Here is a 27,374-nt window from a genome sequence, read left to right as displayed (position 1 = left end):
CACGTGGATCGGTTTGATCTGGGATGACTTGGCTCACTTGGATCGGTTTGATCTGGGATGGCTGGGCTCACTTGGATCGGTTTGATCTGGGATGGCTGAGCTCACTTGGATCAGTTTGATCTGGGATCACTGAGCTCACTTGGATCGGTTTGATCTGGGATGGCTGAGCTCACTTGGATCAGTTTGATCTGGGATGACTGAGCTCACTTGGATCGGTTTGATCTGGGATGGCTGAGCTCACTTGGATCAGTTTGATCTGGGATGGCTGAGCTCACTTGGATCGGTTTGATCTGGGATGACTGAGCTCACGTGGATCGGTTTGATCTGGGATGGCTGAGCTCACTTGGATCAGTTTGATCTGGGATGACTGAGCTCACTTGGATCGGTTTGATCTGGGATGGCTGAGCTCACTTGGATCGGTTTGATCTGGGATGGCTGAGCTCACTTGGATCAGTTTGATCTGGGATCACTGAGCTCACTTGGATCGGTTTGATCTGGGATGGCTGAGCTCACTTGGATCAGTTTGATCTGGGATGACTGAGCTCACTTGGATCGGTTTGATCTGGGATGGCTGAGCTCACTTGGATCAGTTTGATCTGGGATGGCTGAGCTCACTTGGATCGGTTTGATCTGGGATGACTGAGCTCACGTGGATCGGTTTGATCTGGGATGGCTGAGCTCACTTGGATCGGTTTGATCTGGGATGGCTGAACTCACTTGGATCGGTTTGATCTGGGATGACTGAGCTCACTTGGATCGGTTTGATCTGGGATGACTGAGCTCACGTGGATCGGTTTGATCTGGGATGACTGAACTCACTTGGATCGGTTTGATCTGGGATGGCTGAACTCACTTGGATCAGTTTGATCTGGGATGACTGAGCTCACTTGGATCGGTTTGATCTGGGATGACTGAGCTCACGTGGATCGGTTTGATCTGGGATGACTGAACTCACTTGGATCGGTTTGATCTGGGATGACTGAGCTCACTTGGATCGGTTTGATCTGGGATGGCTGAGCTCACTTGGATCAGTTTGATCTGGGATGGCTGAGCTCACTTGGATCGGTTTGATCTGGGATGACTGAGCTCACGTGGATCGGTTTGATCTGGGATGACTTGGCTCACTTAGATCGGTTTGATCTGGGATGACTGAGCTCACTTGGATCAGTTTGATCTGGGATGACTGAGCTCACGTGGATCGGTTTGATCTGGGATGACTGAACTCACGTGGATCGGTTTGATCTGGGATGACTGAGCTCACGTGGATCAGTTTGATCTGGGATGACTGAGCTCACGTGGATCGGTTTGATCTGGGATGACTGAACTCACGTGGATCGGTTTGATCTGGGATGACTGAGCTCACGTGGATCGGTTTGATCTGGGATGACTTGGCTCACTTGGATCGGTTTGATCTGGGATGACTGAGCTCACTTGGATCAGTTTGATCTGGGATGACTGAGCTCACGTGGATCGGTTTGATCTGGGATGACTGAACTCACGTGGATCGGTTTGATCTGGGATGACTGAGCTCACGTGGATCAGTTTGATCTGGGATGACTGAGCTCACGTGGATCAGTTTGATCTGGGATGACTGAACTCACGTGGATCGGTTTGATCTGGGATGACTGAGCTCACTTGGATCAGTTTGATCTGGGATGACTGAGCTCACGTGGATCGGTTTGATCTGGGATGACTGAGCTCACGTGGATCGGTTTGATCTGGGATGGCTGAGCTCACTTGGATCAGTTTGATCTGGGATGACTTGGCTCACTTGGATCGGTTTGATCTCGGATGGCTGAGCTCACTTGGATCGGTTTGATCTGGGATGACTTGGCTCACTTGGATCGGTTTGATCTGGGATGACTGAGTTCACTTGGATCGGTTTGATCTGGGATGACTGAGTTCACGTGGATCGGTTTGATCTGGGATGACTTGGCTCACTTGGATCGGTTTGATCTGGGATGGCTGAGCTCACTTGGATCGGTTTGATCTGGGATGACTGAGTTCACGTGGATCGGTTTGATCTGGGATGACTTGGCTCACTTGGATCGGTTTGATCTGGGATGACTGAACTCACGTGGATCGGTTTGATCTGGGATGACTTGGCTCACTTGGATCGGTTTGATCTGGGATGGCTGAGCTCACTTGGATCGGTTTGATCTGGGATGACTTGGCTCACTTGGATCGGTTTGATCTGGGATGGCTGAGCTCACGTGGATCGGTTTGATCTGAGATAACTGAGCTTACATTGGAACAATTCGGTCTGGGATGACTGCAGCAAGAATGTGGGCTCCAAATTGTATTCGGCCCTCTTCGAGAACCAAGCCACCACTGTTCCCAGTGGTCATGGAAACATGGCACAATATGCCACGGCTAGTCAGGAATTATATTTTGTGTATAGGGCTCTTTTTTGCGAGCCATTAATAAGGCTTTGCACTTGGATTATAGTGACGTGTAGTGGTTCTGTCATCGTGTCATTGTTAGCACCCTGGACTTGCAATCCAGAACTCACTGTTTCATCTCCCAGAGTGACGGTTGAAAGTTTCTCAAGTCACCCATTTCTGTCTTCCCAGTAGCATAAATGGCCGCAGCACACTTAGTCGATCGCCGTGGCCGTGTGCTGTGGGGTAAAAGTGTTGGTACTGTCATGTCTTCCAATGCATCTGGACAGCGTAGAAGAGTAGACCAAATACCCTAGGGAGGCCCTTCTGCCAGCAGTGGTGTAAGCAAGCCATTGCAAAGGTGCACATTTACATTTTAAATCATGCATTACACATATAACACTTGTAGTATCAGTGTCTCTTGTACATCATCATCATCACTATCATCATATCACACATTATGCCTTCACTTACAAATGATTTGGTTATGAGTGAAGGCTTAGGTTCAGTTTAAAATGAGTTTTTATTAATTTTTGCTTCAGAATTTGGCCTGGGTATTATACTGTCTATTAACTCCTATATTCACTTGGCTTGAGTCCTTTCTTTTCACCTCATGAAAAATGTTCTTCAGAGCAGATGATTAATTACTGGTTCCTCCTATGAAATAGCATCCATTGCATGGGAACAGTTCAGTAGCCAAGCTTATTTTAATTAGCATTTGCTGATTTTTAATGTAAGAGAGTGTTTAACATTTCAAGTGTTGTATTTTTATTCGTGTCTGTTAATAATGCAATGCATGTCTTATCGTGTATTTTGAAGCCATGGGTGAAATATGTAAAATAAAGGGAAGCTGACCATTATTTGCACCGCTGGAGGACGAAGGTCTTTCCATATTGGAACCTTTACTTTATTGTGTCGATTTAATACGAATTAATACGACACATTCTCATGAATTTACTAGCTGAAACTTGCTTTGGATTGTCCTATCATTTTCATTTATTTCCTTTGCTCTGTTTATATCAGTAATGTTGTCCAACATTGGTCCGTGTCAATCTTGATTTGAAGCTTTCGTGACTGCAGGAATCCATACTCTTTGGTTCTTTCGGTAAAGTCGTCACGTAGGTAGAAATAAAATAAATCACGACGTTTCGAACGCAACACGAGCGCCCGTCTTCAGGTGAAAATCGCGACAGCTGCGATGCCTGCTGCGAGCAGCACGATGTCTGCTTCAAGGGAGCAGACATCAAGGGAGCAGACATCGTGCTACTCGCAGCAGACATTGCAGCTGTCGCGATTTTCACCTGAAGACGGGCCGCTTGTGCTGCGTTCGAAACGTCGTGATTTATTTGATTTTATTTCCACCTACGTGACTTTACCGAAAGAACCAAAGAGTATTGGTCCCTGTTATATGCCATACCAGCAGTGTTTTTTTAATATAATGGACAATATGATGTCTGAAATTACTTTCAGTCTTGACTTGTCCAATCCATGTCTGTTTGATCTTGTCTCATGTTCGTCTACATTCACATCTTATGCCCAAATTTTGTTCGAGTAGTTTTAACAATTTACAGCATATTATTTATCAGTCTCTAATATTGAAATCCTTTAGTCACGCATCTCTGAAGTGGGACATCATCCATGAATAAGCTGATTTAACCACCAAATCTGGTTCGACATACGGTACTATGAATCAATTTCCTATCATTTGTAGTCAAGAGTCCAAAATGTCCACTGAATCGGTGGACAAGAAATGTCACCTTGTCTGTGTTCAACAATAACTACTGACCAGTATCACACCTCCGATTAGCATGGTTGGCTACGTATGGTGCCAAAGAAGTTCAACATGCATACATTAGTACTGCATTATGGAAACTGCCCGTGTTCTATAAGATGTATTCTTATTATGTTGATAATTGTCTTCCAAAATCTAGCTTCCCCACAGTCTGACATGGCAATTATTTTATGAATTGCTGTTTTGACACTGATTTGGCAGTTAAGTTGAAGAACAAACTCGAAAAAGAACTAAATATTGATCTTGACTTAAGGCTTTACTGACTGCAGGAATTCATACTCTATGGGTATTTCGGTGAAGTCACGTAGATAGAAAAATAATAATACAATAATACTAAAATACTAATATAAAGTGATTTTTATTATTTGATCCTTCATTGTCAATAAATACTGTAAGGAGGCAACCAATGAAATGACCACAATGCTTCATCAGTTGTGCTTAAGAAGCTGACAGTGATTTTGAAAGCCCGCAAACTGTTTGTGCCATGTACAACAGTGCCGAAAGGAAACTGTGATGGACCTGGATATAATCAGACCTGCCGTAAATTGCTCAAAGAGATGGCTTTGAAAATCATTTTTCTTTTCTTAAGCCCTGTCAGGTGCATGGGACTGGAAATAAATGTTCAATCTTTAGCGAGTAGTGGCACAAAACCACGTTAAACATTGTACCATAGATCAAGGTGGGAGTGCTGAACTGCTGGCAGAAGGGTCTATGCCAGGGAGAGCTCTAGAGAGCCCCTGTTTGTACTGCTGTGGGTGGACAGGCATAGCTTGCTGAGCAACGTGGGGGGGAGGGGGGTGGCGATTTAATAATCGTGTCCCATCATGTCACCTGGCATCATGGGAGATGGAAACCGGCGACCTCTGCCTTTGTTTCTTATACCGTAACTTAAGCAAATCATTAAACGCCTCGCGAAGTTCTTGAAAGTCTAAAGTGCAGTGGATGCCATGTTATTGGGGATCATCTGTTAGCATGGATTACAACACAGAGTGTACTTGTTCCCCCGATGCCCGCTGGCATGAATCCAACATTGGCATCACGATCGGCATTTAGTTCACAGAAACCACACAAGTGGATGACCTAATTTAAAGCAAATAACGCATAGCCTAAGAATAGCAATTTTTAAGGAGCCCGGTGCAGTCATTGTCATTGCTTAGGAGCAATACAATGAGTGCCATCTTAATTCTTGTACACCATGCGTAGTGCAATGTTCTAGAGTAGTATGTTCTGCATAAAAATTTTGTTTGAATAGAGCGTCCATCAACTGCTAGGAGGAGAAATATAAGCTTGTCTTGAATTATTGTATTGGCAACTTGATGCAGAAGGGAGCTCTATATGGTCTGGCTACCGAGTTGATTAACCTTAAGAGGACAGCATAATTAAAGCATGAGCTGCATTATAAATTCGGCCTTCAAAAGGGTTTGCCAGCAGCTGAAATTGAAAGCTGACATTTTTTTGAGCATAGAAAAGACAGGAACCTCTCCTGATTGTGCGAAGGTTACCAGTTTGAAGTCTTCATTCCCTGGAGCCAGTTACTCTTGAGGGGTCAGAGTTAGTGTGCCCTATATTAAAATCAGCTTTAATTAACTCGTGCACGCCGGCGTTCTACAGCCTGTGCTGGCTTGTATTGATTGCTGTTACTCATCTCGGCTGCTCATCCATTTTGTTCAAACTGAACAGAAACAAAAACATTTAAAGGCACTGGGGGTGAATGTTATGAATGCCAAGAGCAATAGCTTTTACTTTGGAATAACATATCGTGGAAATACACGCAGCTTTTTGTGGGCTCTGGATATGATTGGGCAAGGGCACATTAGCTATAGCTGTATAATGTGTTTTTGTAACACATGCAGAATATTGCTTAAAATAATGGAAGTTATCAAATATCCCACCGTAGAACCCTCCTGAAAGAGTCTTAACACTCAATTAGAATGTTATGACTAAGTAAGCATAGTTATTGTTTTTATCACAACAAATCAGTTAATCATCAAACATTTACAGCCCTCGGTGAAATCCTCCATCTGGATGAAGGCGTTCCCATGGTGCATCATTTCCACAGGTTGTTTGACGAAACTTTATCATGCTAGTCCGTGTGGCTTGTGAAGAGGGATCCTGGGACCGGTTAAGATGAAAGTTGCGCTATGATGAGTGCTGTGATAAATGATCATTGTTGCGGAATTGTTTTCAGACCTTTCACATACCTCTCCCGTATTGCAAGATAGCTATTAGACCCTCAAACTGTTGTGCTCCATGATTACATTGCTGTAATTATAATCCAAGTGTTTTGTTACTGAAGCTGTAAGAGATTGCAGTAATTTAGAAGCTCCATGCAATGAGTTGGATTCCACAACTTCAACCATCTTTCCTTACAGCCCAAAAACTAAATATACACATGTACACCACTCACCAGTGTTGCATTCGCCATCATCTAACATGCATGTATGATACTCTGGACATTATTTGGAAAATTGTGGACAATATAACATTTCTTCTATCAGCGAAGGAAAGAGCAGGGGCCATCTTTAACTCGTAATGTATACATAACGATTGCAAACATGTATTGATTTTTGTATTTTGACAGGACTTTGCTGACACACTGCTATACTGATTGTATATGACCTAGCTTGTGCTTATGTATGCAAACTCACTATATTGTGTACATAAGAATAAAAACAAATGGCACTGGCATTTGCTCACTTTAAAAGCTTTGCTCACTTTGAAAGCCCTTATAAGCATTTGCATTTGGAGGCTTGCCCCATCTTTTCTCTCCGCCTGATGAAGACCGCTTGTGTTACTCTTTGGTTCTTTCGGTAAAGTCACGTATGAAGATAAAATAATAAATTAATGAATAGCATACTATTTTATAGTATTAAATAATAGCATATTATTTTATCTTTATACGTGACTTTACCGAAAGAACCAAAGAGTAATTCCTGCAGTCACGAAAGCTCCAAATTAAGATTGAACCGCTTGTGTTGCGATTGAAAGTTATAGGTTTTTTGCTTTTACTATTTTCAATTTATTTGTATGAATTTTTTAATTATTTTATTTTTAATCGTGGGTTTTTTCCTTTTATTATTTTGAATTTATTATTTTACATTTTTTATTTTATTTTATTATTTGCATCTTCTAATCTACGTGACTTTACCAATAGAACCAAGATCATGAATCCCTGCAGTCATGAAAGTTATAAGTCAAAATTGGCAATTTACTTGTCTGCAAACACATTTTTTTACGTTGAGGTGAAATTACTGTTTGAGTAGTAATGCTCTGTGATGTGTATAATATAACTGCCAAGGAGTGATTTCCCTAGAGCTGGTTGGCTGTCCTAAGTTCGATAGAAAAAGTTAGGCTGAGAAAAATGTGTGCATGACAAGTAATTTCCAAGTGAACGATGACGAATCCAAAAGGTGTGGACGTTTTTCTTCAGGGTACAGTATGCGGACCACGCACACACAGATATTCCTTACGTACAGCCATTAGGTACAACGATACCATACATCAAGTCATCGATTAAAATTGATTCCTATGTTCATGGGAGATGCATCAAATTCTGTGTGTAAGAATTGATTACTTACAAGTTATGCAAATTATATTTGAATGGTTTGTTACTTTTATGCTGCAGACTATCAAAAAGTGAGATTATATGGCCTAATAGCCATAAGGGCTCTTAAGAAAATTGCTTTTAGCGAGCATCTGTTTAAAGCCAGCACACAAGAGGGTGTTATGGCCCATGCCTAGCGTTCATTCTATCCCAGTGCTGACGTTGACACTCCCATGTATTCATTTATGTCTGAGTTGACCTCAGCGAGGCCCAGGAATAGTTGAGGGAAGTCACTTCTCCACTAATGTGTTGATTTTCGAGACCCGCACACAAGCAGCAAATGTCACAATGCTGTGCTTAAAATAACATTATCTTTATTCATCATTGTCTTTAAAAAAAAAACCCCACAATATTTTCAAATATTAACACGACTATAAGTACACACTCGTCATTGTAAAGTTAAATCTTACTAAAACATTACAAACCCTAAATATATGATATAGAAACAAAGAAGCTGGTGTAAATAATGTAATAAATATTGTTTAAGAATTGTTTTTTTTACTGCATTGCTTTCATTTTTTCCTTTCCTTGAGAAACTGCACAGGGCACCATTTTTCTAGTGTTGGCTATGTGTGTGCACGGCATGAAAGCAGATGTAATGAAGATGATCTCTCTCTTGAGAAAATACGCATATCATTTACTCGTAATCTGTGATTTATTGAAAAAAAACTGAAGCGGCTGCGTTGCTTCGTTCATAATTCGCTTGCGATGATCTGTTGATAATGCAACAGAAAGACGCTGCTGTTGCACATTTTTCATTTGCTTCCATGCGAATTGGCCATTTTATTCGTACAAAAATGTGCAGGAGGGTAATATTCATATTTTTGTTTCTAACTGAATATGTCTACATTCGTCAAATTCCATTATAAATAACGCTGACATGGGCCAACACAATCCCCATTATCTTATTTACGTCATTTTTATACGTAACATTGTGACTCATGCCACATTACTATTTATTATTCAGTTATATTGAAAAACGAATTATTCCATAATAAACACACCCATCTTAATACAAGTAATTGTCAACAATAGTGATGCCACATTCATAGAGCATACCCCAATGTTTGTCCTAGATCTCCAAATCCAATGCAATGAATTGGTACACTTTTAAAGGTTTTTAGCTCGAAGTTATTAAGATGCATTCTCAAATCCTATGACCGAACCTTTAACTTTGCACAGTTTGTGAACCACTTCAATTAGCTTTGTGTGTTGACATGGTCCTCCCCATAGTGTTTCACAATTTTGGCATTCTGGCCACATCATTTGAAACCGAGATGGCCTTTCATACGTATAATTAATGCGCATGTCACAAGGAGATCATTATGTGAGACAAGTGGTCACGACTACCTTGTGGTCTGATATGTTATTGTGGTTTTTGTTTCTACCCCTGAGGATAGTTAACCAGACGTGTTTTCATCACGCCAAGGCGTGCACACATGCACACAGTCACGCACACATCGGTATGCTGCTTGGGTTATGGGGCAGAGCCTCCAGGGTCATGAAAGGGGTCAAAGGTTGAGGCACACTCCAGTGTAATGCCAAGACGGTGTAAACACCGTTTTAATCTGGTAAATACCAAATACAAACGAGCTACAGTGTCCATTTGACAAGGACCAGCTTTGCAGGGCCTGGCTTGAGGGTTGGCTTGGTCGCTGCTGGGTCAATAGCCATGCCAATTGATTCAAAAATGTAAGTATAGAGTCCCTGGTGCTGTTCTTTGCCACAAATATTCTGAAAACGTTTGATAATGTGTCATGCAAAATATATATGGGATGAAAGAATGTAAACAAACATAGTGTAAGAAAGAGTGTTTATACAATTTACCCCATGCACAAGTTCAGTGAGATTTCGGAAAAGACAAATTAATTTCAGATATCATGACTACCTTATCTTTTGTTGACTATGAAAAGACAATTGATTCATTAAAACAGATGCTGTCAATGTAAAAACTCTCAAAACCATATATAAAGATATAACATTGAGATTGCATAACACATAAGTATTACAGATGGGAAACATTAAAACACAATCGGCTATGTATATATATGGCAATTATTGAAGACGGTGGCATCAAGATGATAAAATAGTGAGGGAAGTGGAAACAGTTTTGGGTGTTTTATGGAAAACTCAAATTCACAAGGGCAAACAACATCCCAATACATCTAAACAAGAACGTTTTCAGTAAGTGTATTACCTGCTGTGACATGTGCATCTGAAAACATCGGCTTTGCTAAGAGCATGGAACAAAAGCTGAAAAGTGTGCAAAGAAGCGAGAGGGGATTTATGCTGGGAATTACACTGAGACTGAATTTTTTTTTCATGGATCAGATTCAAAATCTGAATATTTATCTATCCTGGAGAAATCTGATGAGCTATGAAGCTCTTTTCCACAGATGTCCACTGGGGACCTGGCCATAAAGTTACAACAAACAATACAAAAAAAAGCGACCGGCGTGCCAAGTATAGGAAAGAAAAAGCATTTAACCACGTGAGAACTCGGGAGACCAGGGCACTTTCATTTACAAGAGTGACCTGGGGGCTTGCGTCTACCATTAGAGGGCGATGATTGCTATGTATAATCCCGATTGAGCAATTTTGCGGGTCATTTTCGAGTTTGGCAAATTTGGACCCTGACGCCAGCACACAGTGGCCTAACTCTTACCAAATGATGTCTGCGTATCTTTAAAGTCTACTGCGAAGCAGATGGCGTGTGTTTATTATGGTTATTATACCCACGGTAATGATCAGGGCAGCCGCTTTATTCAAACCGTGAACTTCTACAATAAGTGGGCCTTACCTGGTAAGAAAACAAAACAAATTCGGTGAATGCGCTACCGCTAGGTGTAAAGTCGAACACATAGATCAGAGAGCAAACACGAATTTCAAACATTTTGTTGGTCTAAGGAAATGTAAGTGAGCTTGGGCAGGACACATTATTGTGATGGGTGATAGCCAATAAATGAGGCCCGGTGATGGCATGGTGCCAGATGAGGATTACGCACCCAAGAGGATGACCACCACGAAGATGGAGCAACGAAATGAGCTCATACACAGAAGCTGTGTATGGATTGTATGAAGAGCAAGGATGTAGGGGATTTATACCTCATTAAGGGGAGGCCTTCCTATAGCAATGTTTATCTAATGTTTAGAGGCAGATTTATATAGAGCTATTTTATCATATACATTTTTTTGTTCTTTTCTTTGTTCACGTAACTGCTGTCAGCTGAACAAAAAATATTATTGACAAGTGGCTGGAAATTGCGGGTAGGCCATGGTGTATTTGGAAATGGATTACGAGTGTGGTGCCAGATGTTTCCATGGCCACAGCGATATGAAACGGCACACAAACAGTGAATAATAGTGTGGTTATGGATAAGGGGCCAACAATGACGCAGATGGGCACACACGATGTGTGATCACCGGTTTGTTTTATGTTAATCGAAATCAGGTCCTTCGAGGCAAATTACAATTAGAGAATACTACATTTTAGCGACAGTGTTTTTTACAGCCTTTTTCTGACTGAACAGTGAGCGTATGATTAATTATTCATGAGAAAGGCAGCAAGCGTGCAGGTGCTGGGTGAATTATTGCAACGCAAGATCGTGAGAGATGGCGACGGCTCGTGGAGGGGGTGGGGGGGGGTCCTTCAGCCCACAGTGGATTGATTATGGAAGATGATAATGATGACGGGACAACTTTATTTATACCGGGTGGGATTGCCTCAAGCTCAAGATCTCAGTGGAGCCACTTAATTCATCTTGATGGACATTAGCGATTGCTCAAGCACCGCAGACTCGACGCCTTTCATTTGAGACCTAAAATTAATATTAAATAAAAGCATAAGCAAAGACATTTGTAAACAGAATCAGAAACTTTATTTAGACTGGAGGAATACGATGAGCTATGAAGCTCTTTTTTCACATGTTCAGTCGGGGTGGTTTGGAAAGTTGCAACAAAGAACAATACAAACAACGATAGGAGTAGAAATTTGAGAAAAAGGTAAGTCATTAAATATAAATAACGTATATAGGTAAAAATTGCTTAAGTACATAAACACTAAATGTAAACTTGGGCAAGGCAGCAACACAACAAAAACAGTTACAGACCACACCAAGACAATAAAACAGTCCCTCAATAAAATCGAACATTTAAATGTAACTATTAATACGTGTGTAAGGATAAAAGTTGCAAATCCCATTTGCAAATGTGGCTTTTTACCCAACCCATATATCTATATCAAGCATGGAACTGGCATTGTCAAAGTTAAAATTTCATTATACATTTGTAGCGTGGCAACACGTTTATTAACACTAACAGTGCACCGTAACAGAATGACCTAGGGTGGTGACCACCCGGCTAGCTATCTACGATCGGACCAGACAGCCACGTGCTGCCTGGCCGATGAATTTGAAGATCGGAGACGAGGCCCCACAGGCTTCGAGCTCGCCAACAATTCCCAGCCACGAACAGCCCCGACCCCTCCCCGAACCCCACCTGCCGGAACGTGGCCCGGCCCTCCCCTTGGCCACGCCCCCCCCGAGTGCAGAGGAGGGGCTCTTCACATGGAGTGCTGCTACCCTTACCTGGTACTGATTCATACTCTTAGTTCTTTCGGTAAAGTCACGTAGGTAAAACATGGAATTAAAATTAATAAAAATAAAACAATAAAATCACTAATTTTAATTTCATTTTTTACCTACGTGACTTTACCGAATGAACTAAGAGTATGAATCCTTGCAGTCACGAAAGCTTCAAATCTAGAACTGGTACTGATTCTCTATAGCGACATCTTTTATGACGCTACACATTGTTAACCTAGAGGTAAAAATGTAAAATGATCACGACACCCAAATTATGCCCCTCGGTAGTAAACATTATTATCACTATCCAAAAGCCATCTGAATAATAGAGGGGTTTTGGAAATTGGCTGCAAACGCCGTTAACGGTCAGACAGCTGGAATTACAATGCAGAGGTTACCCGGTTTTATTCGATATCCCCCCATGGCAATTAAAACCACAGGCAAGTTTCTTAAATACATTTTTCCCGGGTCCTCCGGTTTTTCTCTCCACATTTAGAAACATGTGTTTAGAGTATTTCGCTACTGCTATACATGTCCACGTGATAAGCCACTTCATTTGTGGCCAGGTGGCTTCTAAAAAAGAGCTGTATAGCTCAGTGGGCCTGACCTGTAAAATAAGTTAAATCCCCCCCCCAACATCTCTGTTCACCCAGCAGTATATATGGGTGCACCACAGTTATTTGATTGGCAGGTCACGTGTTGTGGGGTTAAAGTTGTGGGTGCTCTCACCTGTCCCAGGGTGTCTGGCTAGCATGGAAGAGCAGAGCAGTGGTGTGCGACAGCACATCGCAGGGCTGCCCCAACCTGCCTTTGCTGTGCGTTGTCCATGTGCAGGGAAGATGATGATTAAACAAAATACAGCAGTGTAGTAGAGGATGGTATGGTCTGCTCAGAGGTTGATCCACCCAACCAGTCTTGTTGTACGTGTGCATGTTGAACTTCTTTTGCACTGTATGTAGCCAACTGCTAATTGGAGGTCTTTGAATCGTTCAACTGACTAAAGTAAGCGACCAAAGTGATGCGGCTTTCGTTTTTGTCGCAATCGCTGTGCTTGCGTTATGAGACCAATTTAAGTTAATTATTTGTTATCACTGCGCAATTCCACTTAATTATGGAGAAACATTGCATACTGCCATGCAATCCAGCATTGTTAGCTCGCCCATATTAGATGTGGTCTGCTGGTGATGTAATTATTTGATTTACTTTGTGGTTTGAGCATGCTGTCAAGTGTCAAATGGTGAACTCTCAATTATTTTAAGTGCCTTGTGCAGCCACTGGCCAAGGAAACTGACTGTACGTACCTCTGACCTCTGCAATTTGAAAGAAGAAAAAAACCCCCAGCACCATCTGGCAATCGGGTCGACCTGAAGCAAATACACCGGAAGAGTGTTTGCATTGTATGTGATCAGCTTTTTAAAAATGTATCCTTTTGATGTGGGTTTAGCTTATGTGAGTGTAAGAGGGTTACCTCAGCCTCTCTGTTTGTGTCGCGTGCCTAATGGCTATGTAATCACATTCAGGTATTCAAACAAACTTGGCAAATGTATGACTTTGTACAGAAACAACTGGTGAAAACGTTTTCTAAAATCTGGTAAACGTATGTTTTTATGACCGTGTTATTCGGTGAAATTAAAACACTGAAATGTTATTCAAACGAGATGATATCTTGCGGGCTTCAATATTTCATGAGATTGTTTGTGAGAATGCAAGAAAACAGACATTCGTATAACCAGATGGTAAGAGTGTTGCATTTGGCGGTGTTCCTTAATATAGCAAGTGTTAAATAGAACCCCTGTTGGCTTCAAAGTTGCGTCGCTATAATTTACTCATTGATACCATTCAAGCGTTAAAATGCCAATAGTTTGGATCTCGGTTTGATTTAGCGTTTGCTGAGCTTTGCTTCTTTGTGAGTAATGAGTAATAAAATCACTAAATCATTAGAAAAAATCAGCAGCTTTTTTTTAAATGGCTTAATCAAAGTTCATCAGATATATAGAGAGAAAGGATCAGTAAATTGGGGCTCAGGTTGTTTTAATGGGCTCTGCATTTATAGTTGAACTCTGCTACTGTTGGGTCAGTGGAGGTCAAGTGAAACCTTTTTCCAGAAAGTCTAATTGACATGCTGGTTTCTTCATCCTACGGTTATTGATGTAGGTCATCCCTTGCGACACTGGAATTGTTTGTTGCTGCTGGAATTATTGGACGGTGCAGTTTGCAGTGGAGAGAGGCGCACGCACCCGAATCACTGCCGTAATTAAACTTTCTATATACCTTCATGGATTTATTGCAAGGCACAGATTAAGCCTTTGCGAGTGATGCAAACATAGGAAACGCACATGGGAATTAGTCAAAATGGGTGGTAAAAAAAAGCAATGGTCTCAATCTGTCAGTTGTAATACGTTTTCCGTTTTGCAAGTAAACATTTGCAAGGGATGCACGCTGGGGACGAGGGCGGTGGACGTGTGGCGTGATGACGTCACCACGATGCACGAACCCTGCTTAACGTTGTGGGGTGTGGGTGACGTCATCACGTAGACGTGTGCTGTGACGTCAACCACGATAGTCGGCCAGCAAAATATGTTTTCTAATACTGTCGTATTACAGGAATCCGTGCATGTTGTGGCGAGTCTTTGTTATTCATAGGTCGCCTTGAGATTGATGCGTGTAATGTCACAAAACGCTGACATTCTGCCATCTTATAGCACGCTGACATAGAGAACAGCATTGTCATGTCTGTGTGCATGAGTGGGTAACGACAACTCGAAGGAATTGTGAATCCGTTTAGGACTAACTCTGCTTAACGTAATCTGGGAAATAGACCCAAGGGGTTTGTGTTGTCTCCACGCCTGCTCATGTGCAAGCATGTGGCTGTGTCTCAAGGGGAATTGGAATTCTAGCTGTGACTAGCCACACTCTTAAATGCCTGTTGGATTTACAAGGCATTCATGCGTGCATGTGTGTGCGTGTGCAAATTCGGCTCGGAGGGATCTGGACCTCGACTTGTGTGTTCATGTAAATATGTAATGTCGTAAGTTAAGTAAAAAACTAAATTCATTCTTCTCTTGAGCTTTGATTATACTGAAATTAAAATTTGATCATAATCCCTTGCTTAAAAAAAGACGTGTTTTAATCCACAAGTTACAATTGCAAGCCAGAGTAAAACCTAGGAGAATTAAGGATTAATATTTTAAATTACAAAAAAATAAGAAACCAAAAAAACAATAGTCTAACTACAACTTCTTATTTAGAATAAAAAAATCTTCTCAGAACCCTTATGCATCATTTTTGTGTTTATTGGTAAAACAATTAAATTGCTATTCTGCTCCTAAACAAAAGTTAGATACGATTTTTATACCCGCAAACCAATTTACTTATGAACACTATAGTGAAATACTACACTTAAATTAAACAATTCCATTATCAGTTTGAATTATTTCACAGTATTTATTGGAAGGTTTAGGCAACGCATCTTTTAGAATCACAAATCAGACGTTTGCTAATCCATGAAGATATGCATTTCACAGGTGTCACAGGTTTGATGACCCCTGCTTTGGAGCCAAATGGCTTGTTACCCCACGTTATAAATAACTGTACATGTGAGCTCTTAGTACAGCCGAATGATGCTGTTTAATTATCATCATCATCATCATCCACTGTTGCTGCTTAATTCGATCTGAAATTACGTTTAATGATACATTTCGTTACGCATTAAAAAAAAAATTAATCTAGGCTTTCAGAACATATGATCCTCATAAAGGTCTTACATAGGTATCATTACATAAAATAAGAATATGAATCCCTGCAGTCACGAAAGCTTTAAATCGAAAAATAAAATAATTACTTATATTTTATGTGTTAATAAAGTAAACTTCACATTGTGTATATGTCATTAACAATGACGATTCATATTCCTTCTCATTCAAAATATCTCTTACTCAATTAACTCCTAAAGTGTTGATATTTTTCATTAGACAACGTTTTATGATCTGTAAATATCAATAAAGCCACACGTCTCTATTGTTGTGGAATTGCATGGAATTTAAACATAGGCCAGTCAACACCATGGCACGTGTTTCAGTTAACGCACTATACGTTCAGTGTAAAAAAATGGGCCCTATTTACATGTGCTTTAATATTTCTCCAAACCAATTGGTAGTCTCGATTTAAAGCTTTCGTGACTGCAGGGATTCATCTTCTTGGTTCTTTCGGTAAAGTCACGTAGAAGGGAAATAATGATAAAATAAAATTAATAAACCATAATAAAATACAATTGTCACGACGTTTCCGCCACAACGCAAGACAGCTTCCATTCAGACGCTGTCTTTCCGACAGCCCTGTTCTTCACCTGAGGACGACTGCTTGCGTTGTGGCCGAAACGTCGTGAGAATTGTATTTTATTATGGTTTATTTTTATTATTTTATCATTTCCCTTCTACGTGACTTTACCGAAAGAACCAAGAAGAAGAACAATTGGTAGTCATCAAACTGTTTCCTGGATGCCATAATTTAAGTGCACATGATTGTGGTAGAATGTTCTTCTGGTTGTTATGAAAGTCTTGGATGTCAAATTATTGGTACACAAAGTTATCTTGGTCCAATGAAACAATAAGGAGGTTGCTGGGAATGTTTTGGCTGCATCCAGGTGGCATTTAACTCTATAGGCATTTTATTTTGGTTCACTAAGGAAAAGGGGGGCCTCTCAGTGCCGCAGCGCCCTTACAATGAAATCCACCGATCTCCAACTGCTCGTGGCTTTCCTCGGACCTCGCTGCTTTGCCAAGAAGAGCACATATCACATGGCCGATGTTGTTATTGTAGTGTGTTTTTTTTACAAGCGCAGCAGCCTTCATTTTAATGTGAAAATTATTGGAATGATTAATTACGTGGACAAGTGCAGTGGCGTAGTGATTACCGCAGTGTGCCATGAACTCCGTGAATTTTTTATTTTTTATTTTCAAACGTAACTCACGGAGGTAGGTAGATGCTATTTTCGTTGTTGTTGGTCAACGTGGGGCATTTATCGTAGAGTAGCTCTTTAGTGTTCGTTGTCTCTTACATATGATCTAATACATTGTATGGCATATTCACACTCCGCACGCACCTAAAAACAAATACACATGCATGCAACCATGCAGACAGACATCTCTTGGGCAGCAATTGCCATTTCAACTGAGGCTATTCTTTGCTGGTCATGCAGGGTTTACAAGTTAGCATGCCACACACAGGAAGAGCTTTCGCTTGGCCAGCTGCCAGAGATATCACAACACGCTCATTACAATTGTGCCCATTGGATTCATCCGAGGAGAACTAATGTGAGGATTAAGGATCTTCTGTTGGTCACTGCAACTTTGAATCACTGGATAAGAGTGATAAACGAATCTCATCCATTGATGTGTTTTGGAATTGATACGAAAGACAACTCAATACTACATTTTTTTTCTAGTAGGAAGCAATTGCCGTTTGGTGTGCTGCCACAGAGCCAGGGGCATATTCAGGATAGAGTCTGTTGATTTGCAGAGTGAATGACAAGTTATTGTGCGTACAAACACAGTTATAACGATGAAAGAACCCATAAATGAACAAACCAATGATTCACATTGTGAAGCTGCATGTTATATGCAAACTTTTTGGCCTTCAAAATTTCAATATCATTTCATGAAAACGTTGCATGCTGCTGTGAAGCGCCTAATTATGTTTTCCCAGCAATGGGTAAGTCTATCTACACAAAAACTGCACTGCAAGCCCGTTGTTTGGTCTAAATGCAGCCATGTCTCGGCAAGTCAAGTTGAGTGTTTGGATGCATAATTGGTAGTCTGCACGCAGGCTAGCTGTGATAAATAATTTCTACATAGACACAATCATTTGGGCACTTCGTTAGCATGCATTCTTATAATATCTCATGAATGGACAATAAGGAGAGAGCGTGACGCGAGTGTTTTACGCCTTCGTTTTTACTTCAATTTCATGTCCAATCCAAAGAGCTAGACTTGAACTCACATAATTAATTATAATGTATCCATCGTACGTGTACCTTCCATGTACACAATGTTCACATTACTCCAAGCGGGACAGCATCCTCTTTCTTTCGAGTCGTGTTGAGTTCCCACACAATGCAGATAGATTGGAAGGGTTTGAAATAACCATGCTTTATCCTGCCATAGGCAAATGGTCAATACGATTACTGTATTGAATCCATTAATAATGCTCGGTGGACAGACTGGTAAACCGAGGATATAAGGGGTGTAATGATGCATTGATTGAATTAAAATCGATTTTTATGTTCAGGATACATGTGTTTAAATTGTGTGCATGAGATTTTTTTTATACACATGTAATTAATCCATGCCCCCCTACAATCACTACAAGTGCTACAATGCGCCTCAATGTAAACAACAATAATATAATATTGATCTTGAATCAAATTGCCATTCTGAATTGCGATCCTCCATTCCACCAATTCATTGAATTGTGAGGGGGTCCAAAGCATTGCAGGTCTATGATATAATCCCCATTAATCAGCGTTTTAAATATCCTGATGTATATACTCTTTGGTTTTTTCGGTAAAGTCACATAGGTTAAAAAGGAAAACAAATGAATAAAATCACGACGTTTCGGAGGCAACACAAGCTTCCGTCTTCAGGTAAAACCGTCACAGCAAAATTGCTGTATCAAGTGAAGAGAAGTCCCAAGAGGCACGACCTTATATAGTGGTTAAGGGGGGAGGAGCCAGGATGGGCCACGGGAGAGGAGGAGTTGTGAGATGGTCAGTACTGCTGCTGGAACTGATGTATATTGGGAATTTAACCTATTCTATCTATGGATTGTTCATTGTGCCAACTTTAGAATACGCATGGACAAGGTATGCAAAGTCGGATTTGTTTTTGATAGGCAAGCTGAAACGCGCATTATAAAACGCAACAACAAATAAAATAGCGTAGCTTCATCGCACGGCGCTCTTTAACAAAAGAGGTGCGCGTCTGTCTCGTGGACACTTGTCTGAACGGGTGACGTGACGCACTTTGAACTTGAGCTTCGTTTCTGCAAACAAACAAACAGAACTTCGAGCATCCGGCTCCCGTTTCCTGCCCCCAAGGGTTGAAGGAAGTTTATATTGGCTGTGGACGTTCCTTATCCTTCCACCCCCCACCCCCCCCCAAGGGTTTGAGTAACAAGACATCCACCAGTCGACTCGCTTATTAGAATTCATTATCGCAATTTACTAAAGCGGGCGGAGGTGCTACAGGCGGGAAGGGTTCGTTGGATGCGCGTGGTACTTTGTAGCAGTGGACGTGAGGCCCTCCGAGTAGTCTTTGTTTGACCCATGGCTTGAGTTGTAGTTTGGGATGACACTTTTATTGTAATTTTTTTTCATTAGAAACGTTTTCTTCCTTTGGGGGCCCAGCCATGGGCAGAGTTTGTGGGCAGTGGGCGGTGGGGGGCAACAGCCCTCCCCAACTAGTTTGCAATCAAGAAAACAACGTGAGTGAATACTAATTATGTGCACCCCGAGATTCCCAACTTGAGGGGCAAAGCGAACCCCAGCCCTCCCGGCGAATATAGAAGTCAAACGCTGCCTATAGCTGGCCCAGCTGTCAAATTATATACACTACTTTGTTGAATTCCCCGTACTTTTTTTCATTTTTTCATTCTCATTGCATGCCAACTCACCTCCCACTCCCATCTCTACACCCCCTGCTTCACCCAACTGCTCGTTTTCCCGATCCCTTCACGTGATCACACTCTGCTCAAGAATGCAACAGCAGCAGCTTACGAGCGTAACGCCTCACAAAATAAGTGAAGCACTCAGACTATCAGAGGAATACTTCCCACCAATACGTAAGGAAATTATTTCTTGCAATAGCTGCAGTAGTTGTAACTTCATTCGCCACCTTTACATGTTTCAGGACTGAACTAATCTGTTTCTTGTCCCAATGATGCAATCTTAACTGATTTGGGTGCAAGTTCAGCAGTTGTATATTTTTATTGTATAAGCATTTATATATGTGGCCAAGTAGTGTAATGCGTGGTAATTGATACAATTATAGCTATTAATGTCAAGATAATTTCTACTTAAAAAATCACCAATGACTGTAGTTACTGCCTTTATTTTAAAATCCTTTATATTAAGTTCACTTGCTTGCTTGCGCGCTTACGACTGTGCAAATCTTTCGGTCGTTTTTTAACCCACTTCCCGTGATCCAATCGAGCTGACATTTTGCACACAGACTCGTTGTGCGTGACAATTTATTTTCGTGAAATTTTTTTCCCAAAATTTTCCACTTTTTAGGAAAAAAATATTTCATATTTAATTTAAAATACCAATGTGATAAAAATGAAACTCTTACTCAAGAAAAACAGAAATGAATAATAAAATAAAACCGATGCCACGCATATAAAGGATTTATAGTGAAAAACTTTGTTTTTACGGGTTAATTTTTGTTAATTGACATTGTAATTTCACCTTTCTGTTAATGTATTATATGGTGGAAACATTCATCAAAAGGTGGGCCTGGTGACTCAGGGCCGGGCACCGCTGAGTTTCTGAATTCGAATCTGGGCGCCCACTCATGATTAAACCGGGTACTCAGGCTTAGCGAGTTGTTTATCTCAAACTCTTCTCCAATGACTGCACACAAAAACTCCATTAAATTGAGTTAGTCCATATTGAAAACTAATTTATTTCTAACTCCTTTTTGTGTTTAGATTGTTGTCCTTCTCCCGCACCTCCGATTAGCACGGTTGGCTACGTACGGTGCTAAAGAAATTCAACATACATTCAGGCATACAATCACTCAATTTGATTCGATTACATCTCAAAAAAAAAACACCACGACTGCTATATTAGAAACAACCTCATAGCCGAATGTGTGAAAATAGGACCTCGACTGCGTAAAGGATATATATATGTGAATTTGAAGTTGTTGTATGGTGAGGCACTGTGAATAATCTCTTCTGGCTTTTTCCTGACACATGGCACACCGCTGTCTGAGATTTCTGAGTGGATTCATCGTGGCATGCTTTGTCACCGATATAAAAAATTAAAACTACGTAAAAAAACACGTACTGTAAAGGCAAGAACTCGTTTAATAAAGCCCATAATGTGTTATTTCGAGCTGATAACTAATTTTCAGTTTTTTGCAAGATTCACAATCACGTTGCTAGTTGTATCAGTTCGCAGTGGCACTCTTTCGCAGAGCAAATTGTTCCGGCCGTGTGAATATTGCGATCCCTTCTCTTCTGCAAATTGATCGTTGCCCTTGTGTGAACTGTCATTGCAGCTACTGAAAATACAGTGCTTTAATATAAATAAAGCTTCCACAGAAGGACAAATATTATTTTGCCTTCAGGGTATTGAACACATTAAGGCAACTGGGATATGCTTGTTCTTTAAAGCTCCTAGATTTGTATTTTTTTACACAAAGCACTGTCTTTGTTTATTCCTGGGGCCTGTAATAAGGCACATCAAATGACGTCAATTCATATGAAGGCTACACAATCGAGAATATTGTACCTAGTTTGTAAATAATAACACGATTTTTTATTGACATGATTAAGCTACAGCTGGTTAAATGTAAGAACTATACTGATGCTCATCAGCCTATACTTAGGAAAGCACAGGTTTCCTAATAATTCCATGAAATTATTATGACTATGCTTTCTTTAATGTAGAAAGGTCGACTGTATTTTGACATACTTTTAGATATTTAGTTTAGTTTTTTTACATCCTCTTGAAAAAAAAAAATATATCTTGATTTGGCTGATCTTTGGAATGTTTTTCCAGAATGCGAGGAACAGAAGACAACTGTCATGTTATATTTGTTTGTGCTGAGCTCACCCGCTTCTGTGGCCAACTCCCCATACGTGACACGACGACGAGCATAGCTCAATGGCATGAATGGTCCTACAACAAGCCAACAAGCCACTCTGAAAAAATACGTACAAACGAGCTCGATTAACATGTGTGTACAAATGAGTTTTTATTTAAATTTATTTTAGGCGGATTGAAAGACAAAACTTTCCACGAATGTTTATATTTAATTCTAAAATACAATTTTTTTTTTGTTTATTAACACAGTCATTAGATTGTGGGGACCAGAATGACATACAGAATTGAAAGTAACTGCAGTACAAGGGTCATCAAATGGGCACAGAGAGAAAATATGTTAAAGTGTATTCAGATAATTAAATTTTAACTTGCCAAATGTTGATACAAATCAGTTTTTGGATGACGCTAAAAGTCTACGACTGGGTGTAACATTTATTTTTCTAAGTATTAGTTACATTTGTACCGAGCTAAAAGAGCACAATTTGTCCCTGTTAGTGTAGAAATATTTATTGTCATTTGTGTTTTTCCCCCATATTTTCTGTACAGTGTAGACAGTATGTGAATGGTCCATCCCACAGTAACACGTTTACAGCATGGTACATGGAGCGTGATGATCACAACATCTAACATAAGCTGTTTGTGCTTTAACAGTTTCTAGACGTTCTTTAACACTCGGTTATTGGGATATGTAACAGAAACCTATTTCCGCGCCGTGTCCGTATCATCTCATTGCCACTAACTCGTCCGTATATAAGTTTAAGTAAAATAAAAATGTATAGTAGCATTTGCATATTTGCAATACAGTCACGTCTAATCCCTATCAACATTTTCATTTAACAACCAGAAGTCATTATTTAGATATATGCACACGCCATAATCTTCCCCAACCATATTATATTCATGACTATCCTAAAACTCGTCTATGTGCAATAGGGGACTAGCATTACTTTTGTAATGGTAATAATAATGGTACAAATCCTTGAGGTAAAAATAGAGCCATATGTAATCACACGTACATTTTTTTGAAGGTCATTCTAATACATCCCTTTTTGAAGTATGAAAATGGCCTCATCGTTTGATCTCTTAAGTACTTGATATGTTCTAAGAAATTACAATGGAGCCTTTCTTCAAATACTGTGCATTCAATGTGTATTGTTCTATTGAAAAAGATCATAAGAATCATGACAATATCCTTTGTGCCACAATTACAGAGTATTTGGAGATTGGCAGCAGCACCAAACCAAAGTGATATTGCTGAAACACTTTCAACGTCTTTCAATTTCCATCTGTTTTCGAACAGGTTCATTACAAAAACATATCGCTAGAAAATGTTACTGGTATATTTATCTGCGTATGACACAGCATTCCACGAGCATCCCATCGAGTATTTTATAGTCAACTACACCCTGGAAACAACAGTTTCATTAAGTACATTACAATGTTCTTTGGGTCTTTCAGTAAAGTCGCGTAGATAGGAAAAAAATAAATAACAAAAACTACAACGTTGCGATCGCAACACAAGCGGTTGTTATTTTCTTTGAGCCTATCTACGTGACTTTAGCGAAAGACCCAAAGAAAATGAATTCCTGCAGTCACGAAAGCTTTAAGTCTACATTACAATGACTTTCGTACCGTGCAATAACACATGTAAGTGCAAATAAAGCTATGCTGTTTGGTTACATTTGGCAGACAATATGATCATACCCCGGTAAACAAGTGACTTGCGAGTACTGCCAGTGAGAAGGCTTATGTGCCCTTGTGATAATTTTGCTACCCCCCAACACAGGTGCAAACTGCTATTCAAGTCTAAAGCCTTTAATGTTGGGGTGCTGTGGTCTATGTAATATTTAGAAAGTAACTCCTATTATAGGGTTAATCAAAGTTACCAGAAGCAGTTGCACACATGTTAATCACAGTATACTGTACCACAGATACACAGAAAGATACTTTTAAGTGTTAACCTAAATATTTACTCGCTTGGATACTCAATTTCCCGAGAACTCTACAAGATGGTAATGTGTTCCAATGCCAGTAAATCAAACATTTAAATGCTGAAGCTTTAGTTTATCTCATAAAAAAACAGCTTGCATAACTCTTTCCCTTCTCCCCTGCCCCCGTAATTGTTTTATTATATATTTTAAACATCTTGAGAATTGATCAACAACACTTTGATGCTCAGTGAGTAATGCAGAAGTTGGGAAATGACTCACAGGCTGGATTAAAAACAAAGAGAAGATGGACGTGATAGATGGGAAATGGTGGATGGCTTTGCATTGCAAAAGACGGGGTTTTTGCCCCTCTGCCATGACCAGCCAGGCTCCCCTTACGACTGGCTACATGTGGAATGAATTTAGGCCGGATGCAGGCGGGCGGCACGTTCTAGTATGCACAGAAATCTGGCAGTGTCCCATGCTTTCCTTGGATTATAGCGGCAGGCAAGCTACGGGGAAGGCAGCAAACAAAAGACCCCCATCTTTGTTGCTTTTCGCATTCTGGTGGTCTTCTATGAAATGTCACGGTTGGATTTCATAGTTGCTTGTCCAGAAGACCTGGCGTGGGCTAGTTCAAAGCGTGCCATGCCACCGTTGTGCAATCGGTGAGCATGCTGCAGCCCGTGGGCGTTTTTACAGGCTGCTCGATGCAAGCGTGCAGTGGCAGCACAATTTCACACAACGCAGTTTCCCCCAAAGAATTTGAACTCCCCACATTGGCCACATCAAGGATTGGGGGGATATGGTCATAAAGTTGGAATTTAAGGCCGTTTACATTTATGCAGTAAAAATAAATAAATATGAAGCATTCAAATAATGGCACGCAAGGGATATGAATGTCAACATCTTGCAGATGGGAAATTTGCGTGGAAAATTAAGTCTACTAATGCAAGGGCATATGCCAAAATACAAGAATGTGAGGAATTAAAGTTGTAAGCAAAAATTTATCCAGTTAATTCCGTCCAAAGACTATCTTCAACTGATTTATGTGCAGTGTCATCTTAAGTTATTCTTGTGAGTTCATGGCGTTGGTGCACATTTAGTGTGTGTGGTTAAAGTCCGAAACACATAAACATTTCCTGTTCTCCTGCATTTCCATACAACACAACATCATTACGAAACTATTTTGTCTAATTACCAAATGAAGGTTTGTAATTCATATCTGATAATTATTCAATTTGAGTTTGTCTGGGAAAGCTTATCAATGTTATTCCTTTTCACCAAGTCCTTTGTCAGTTCTTGCTAAATATTTAACTTGTATTTTTGTAAGTGGAGTGATAGTGTGAAGTGTTCTACTCCTACTAGTAATATTCCTCCTCCAGAATTTGGCACCAAAGGCTGTAATATTGTGAATATGTATTCGTCAATCAACTATCATCATATTTGCTTACCAAATATCTGTCATCGTGCACATTTCGTTATTACCGAACATATGAGGCTAACATTTCGGACACTTGCATATGTTTAATACAGCCAAAGATGTTAGTTTAATACATGTGTTTTCATCAGGCAGTGTTAATGATCGTGAGGTTGACTGTAGTAATTTCTTTTATACCACTCGATGCTGCCCATCGTGAAATGGTTAGCATGCTGGAATTTCATCCTGAGGTCTCTCGTTCGGTACAACAGCTCCAACAATGGGCACATTTCCAAAACCCCCTTCCTCTGTCCACCCAGAAGTTATAAATCATTACACCACAGGTCGTCGATCGGAAGGTCACGTGTGGTGGGATGATGTGTGGTGGGGACTCCCACCTCTCCAAAGATCTCTGGCCAGGGTGGAAGAGGTCACATTCCCGAAAGAGGGGGCTCTCTAGCGCTTCCCTCTAGTGGATGCTCTTCTGCTTTCATTGGAGTGAGCAAGAAATTGCAGAGCTGCACCTTCACCTTTTACTAAAAAAAGGTTTAAAAATATATTTCATGTTGCCAAGCTTAAACTTACTGCTGGATCAGATGGTGAAAATACTACTGTGGCACTAAAAAGAATGCGTATATTTGTTTTAATGTAAACTTGAGCTGTGTGCAGTCATTGGGCAACAGGGTTTAGATCAACAACTCACCACAGCCCCATCTCTTCCAAGCATTTTTTTTTCGCCAGCATGAAATGGTATGCCAAATACTCTCTTTGAGGGCCTCTTTTGTGTTGGCCCTTCTGTCCGCAGTGGAAGCCCTCCCACCAGCAGTTGCACGAGCAACAAGATGCAGGACTGCACCTTAATATTTGATACCACTGCCAATGTAGTCCTGTACATTGCACTAACTTACATCTTGTTGTGTGGTGTTATTTTTCTTGCGTCAGAGTTTGCAGAAAACTGCACAGTGACACTGTGTCGTCACAAGTGTGCGGTGACGAGGGAAGGCCCCGCTTGTTACTGCACCGTCGGTCACGAGGTTACCCCGGATGAGAAAGGCTGCAAAGGTACCTTGCAGCGACAGCTCGACATTAGTATTATTGATTGAGCTTCACGAATCTTTTGGATGTATGTATACTAATCAAACCTGCCAAGTTTTTGTCAAAAAAATAGCGCATTTTAAAAAACTTTTTCTTCTGATTTTGATGGATGTGAATGTCAGTCTTTGGTGGCTCTGTTTAAAAAAAGAAACAACGGGCTATGATTGATGAATTTTACGTCTTTCACTATTTTAGATCACCAAAAGGTATACCGTTTAGTGTCAACAAAAGTGCAGAGCTGTCAGTGTTTTTATAATTTATTATTTGTAAATGTGAGCATAATGATGATTGCTAAGGCCTTATCATCTTAGACATGTTGTGGTTGCCTGTATCTGTACATTTTTACATGGGATTCACTCAGTGTCATAAATACCATTGCAATAATGTGGTCAGCAAGTGAGCTTGACATGTTTTTCCATTAACAACTTTTTTATGAATGTCTTATTAAAATACAATTGCAAAGTAAAATCTGAAAAACACCCAAATATAGCTTTATAAACAACCAAATGTTGACACTATCCAGAGTGTGTACTGTATGTAATATGTTAGTACAGTGAGTTGCACATTGGGAAAAAAAATCCACATTTTATTTCACCAGGAATAAAATTAACTTATTTATACATTTTCAGAAAATAATCCCAACCAACTGGAAGCTCATTTGTATTTCACATTTCTCCAATAGCACAAACACCACACCAATATTAGTGATTCATATAGAGTCTGTGTTGTACTCTAATCACTACTT

At 40.3% G+C, this 27,374-nt stretch overlaps 1 protein-coding gene across 3 annotated transcripts in view; it reads left to right on the top strand.

Moving 5' to 3' along the window:
- Positions 1 to 27,374, top strand: part of LRP1 (LDL receptor related protein 1) — a 263,658-nt gene that overhangs the window by 64,926 nt on the left and 171,358 nt on the right. For all 3 annotated transcript variants that reach the window (XM_078598337.1, XM_078598338.1, XM_078598336.1), the window contains exon 4: positions 26,477 to 26,596. In XM_078598337.1, the coding sequence (XP_078454463.1) occupies positions 26,477 to 26,596 (120 nt within the window). The remainder of the gene's footprint in view (positions 1 to 26,476; positions 26,597 to 27,374) is intronic.

The sequence above is a fragment of the Lampetra planeri genome, chromosome 10, assembly GCF_965212315.1.
Source record: "Lampetra planeri chromosome 10, kcLamPlan1.2.h2, whole genome shotgun sequence".
In the NCBI taxonomy this organism is placed as follows: domain Eukaryota; kingdom Metazoa; phylum Chordata; class Hyperoartia; order Petromyzontiformes; family Petromyzontidae; genus Lampetra; species Lampetra planeri.
The sequence above is the reverse complement of the archived record's forward strand: the minus strand, read 5'-3'. Positions and strand labels throughout refer to the sequence as shown.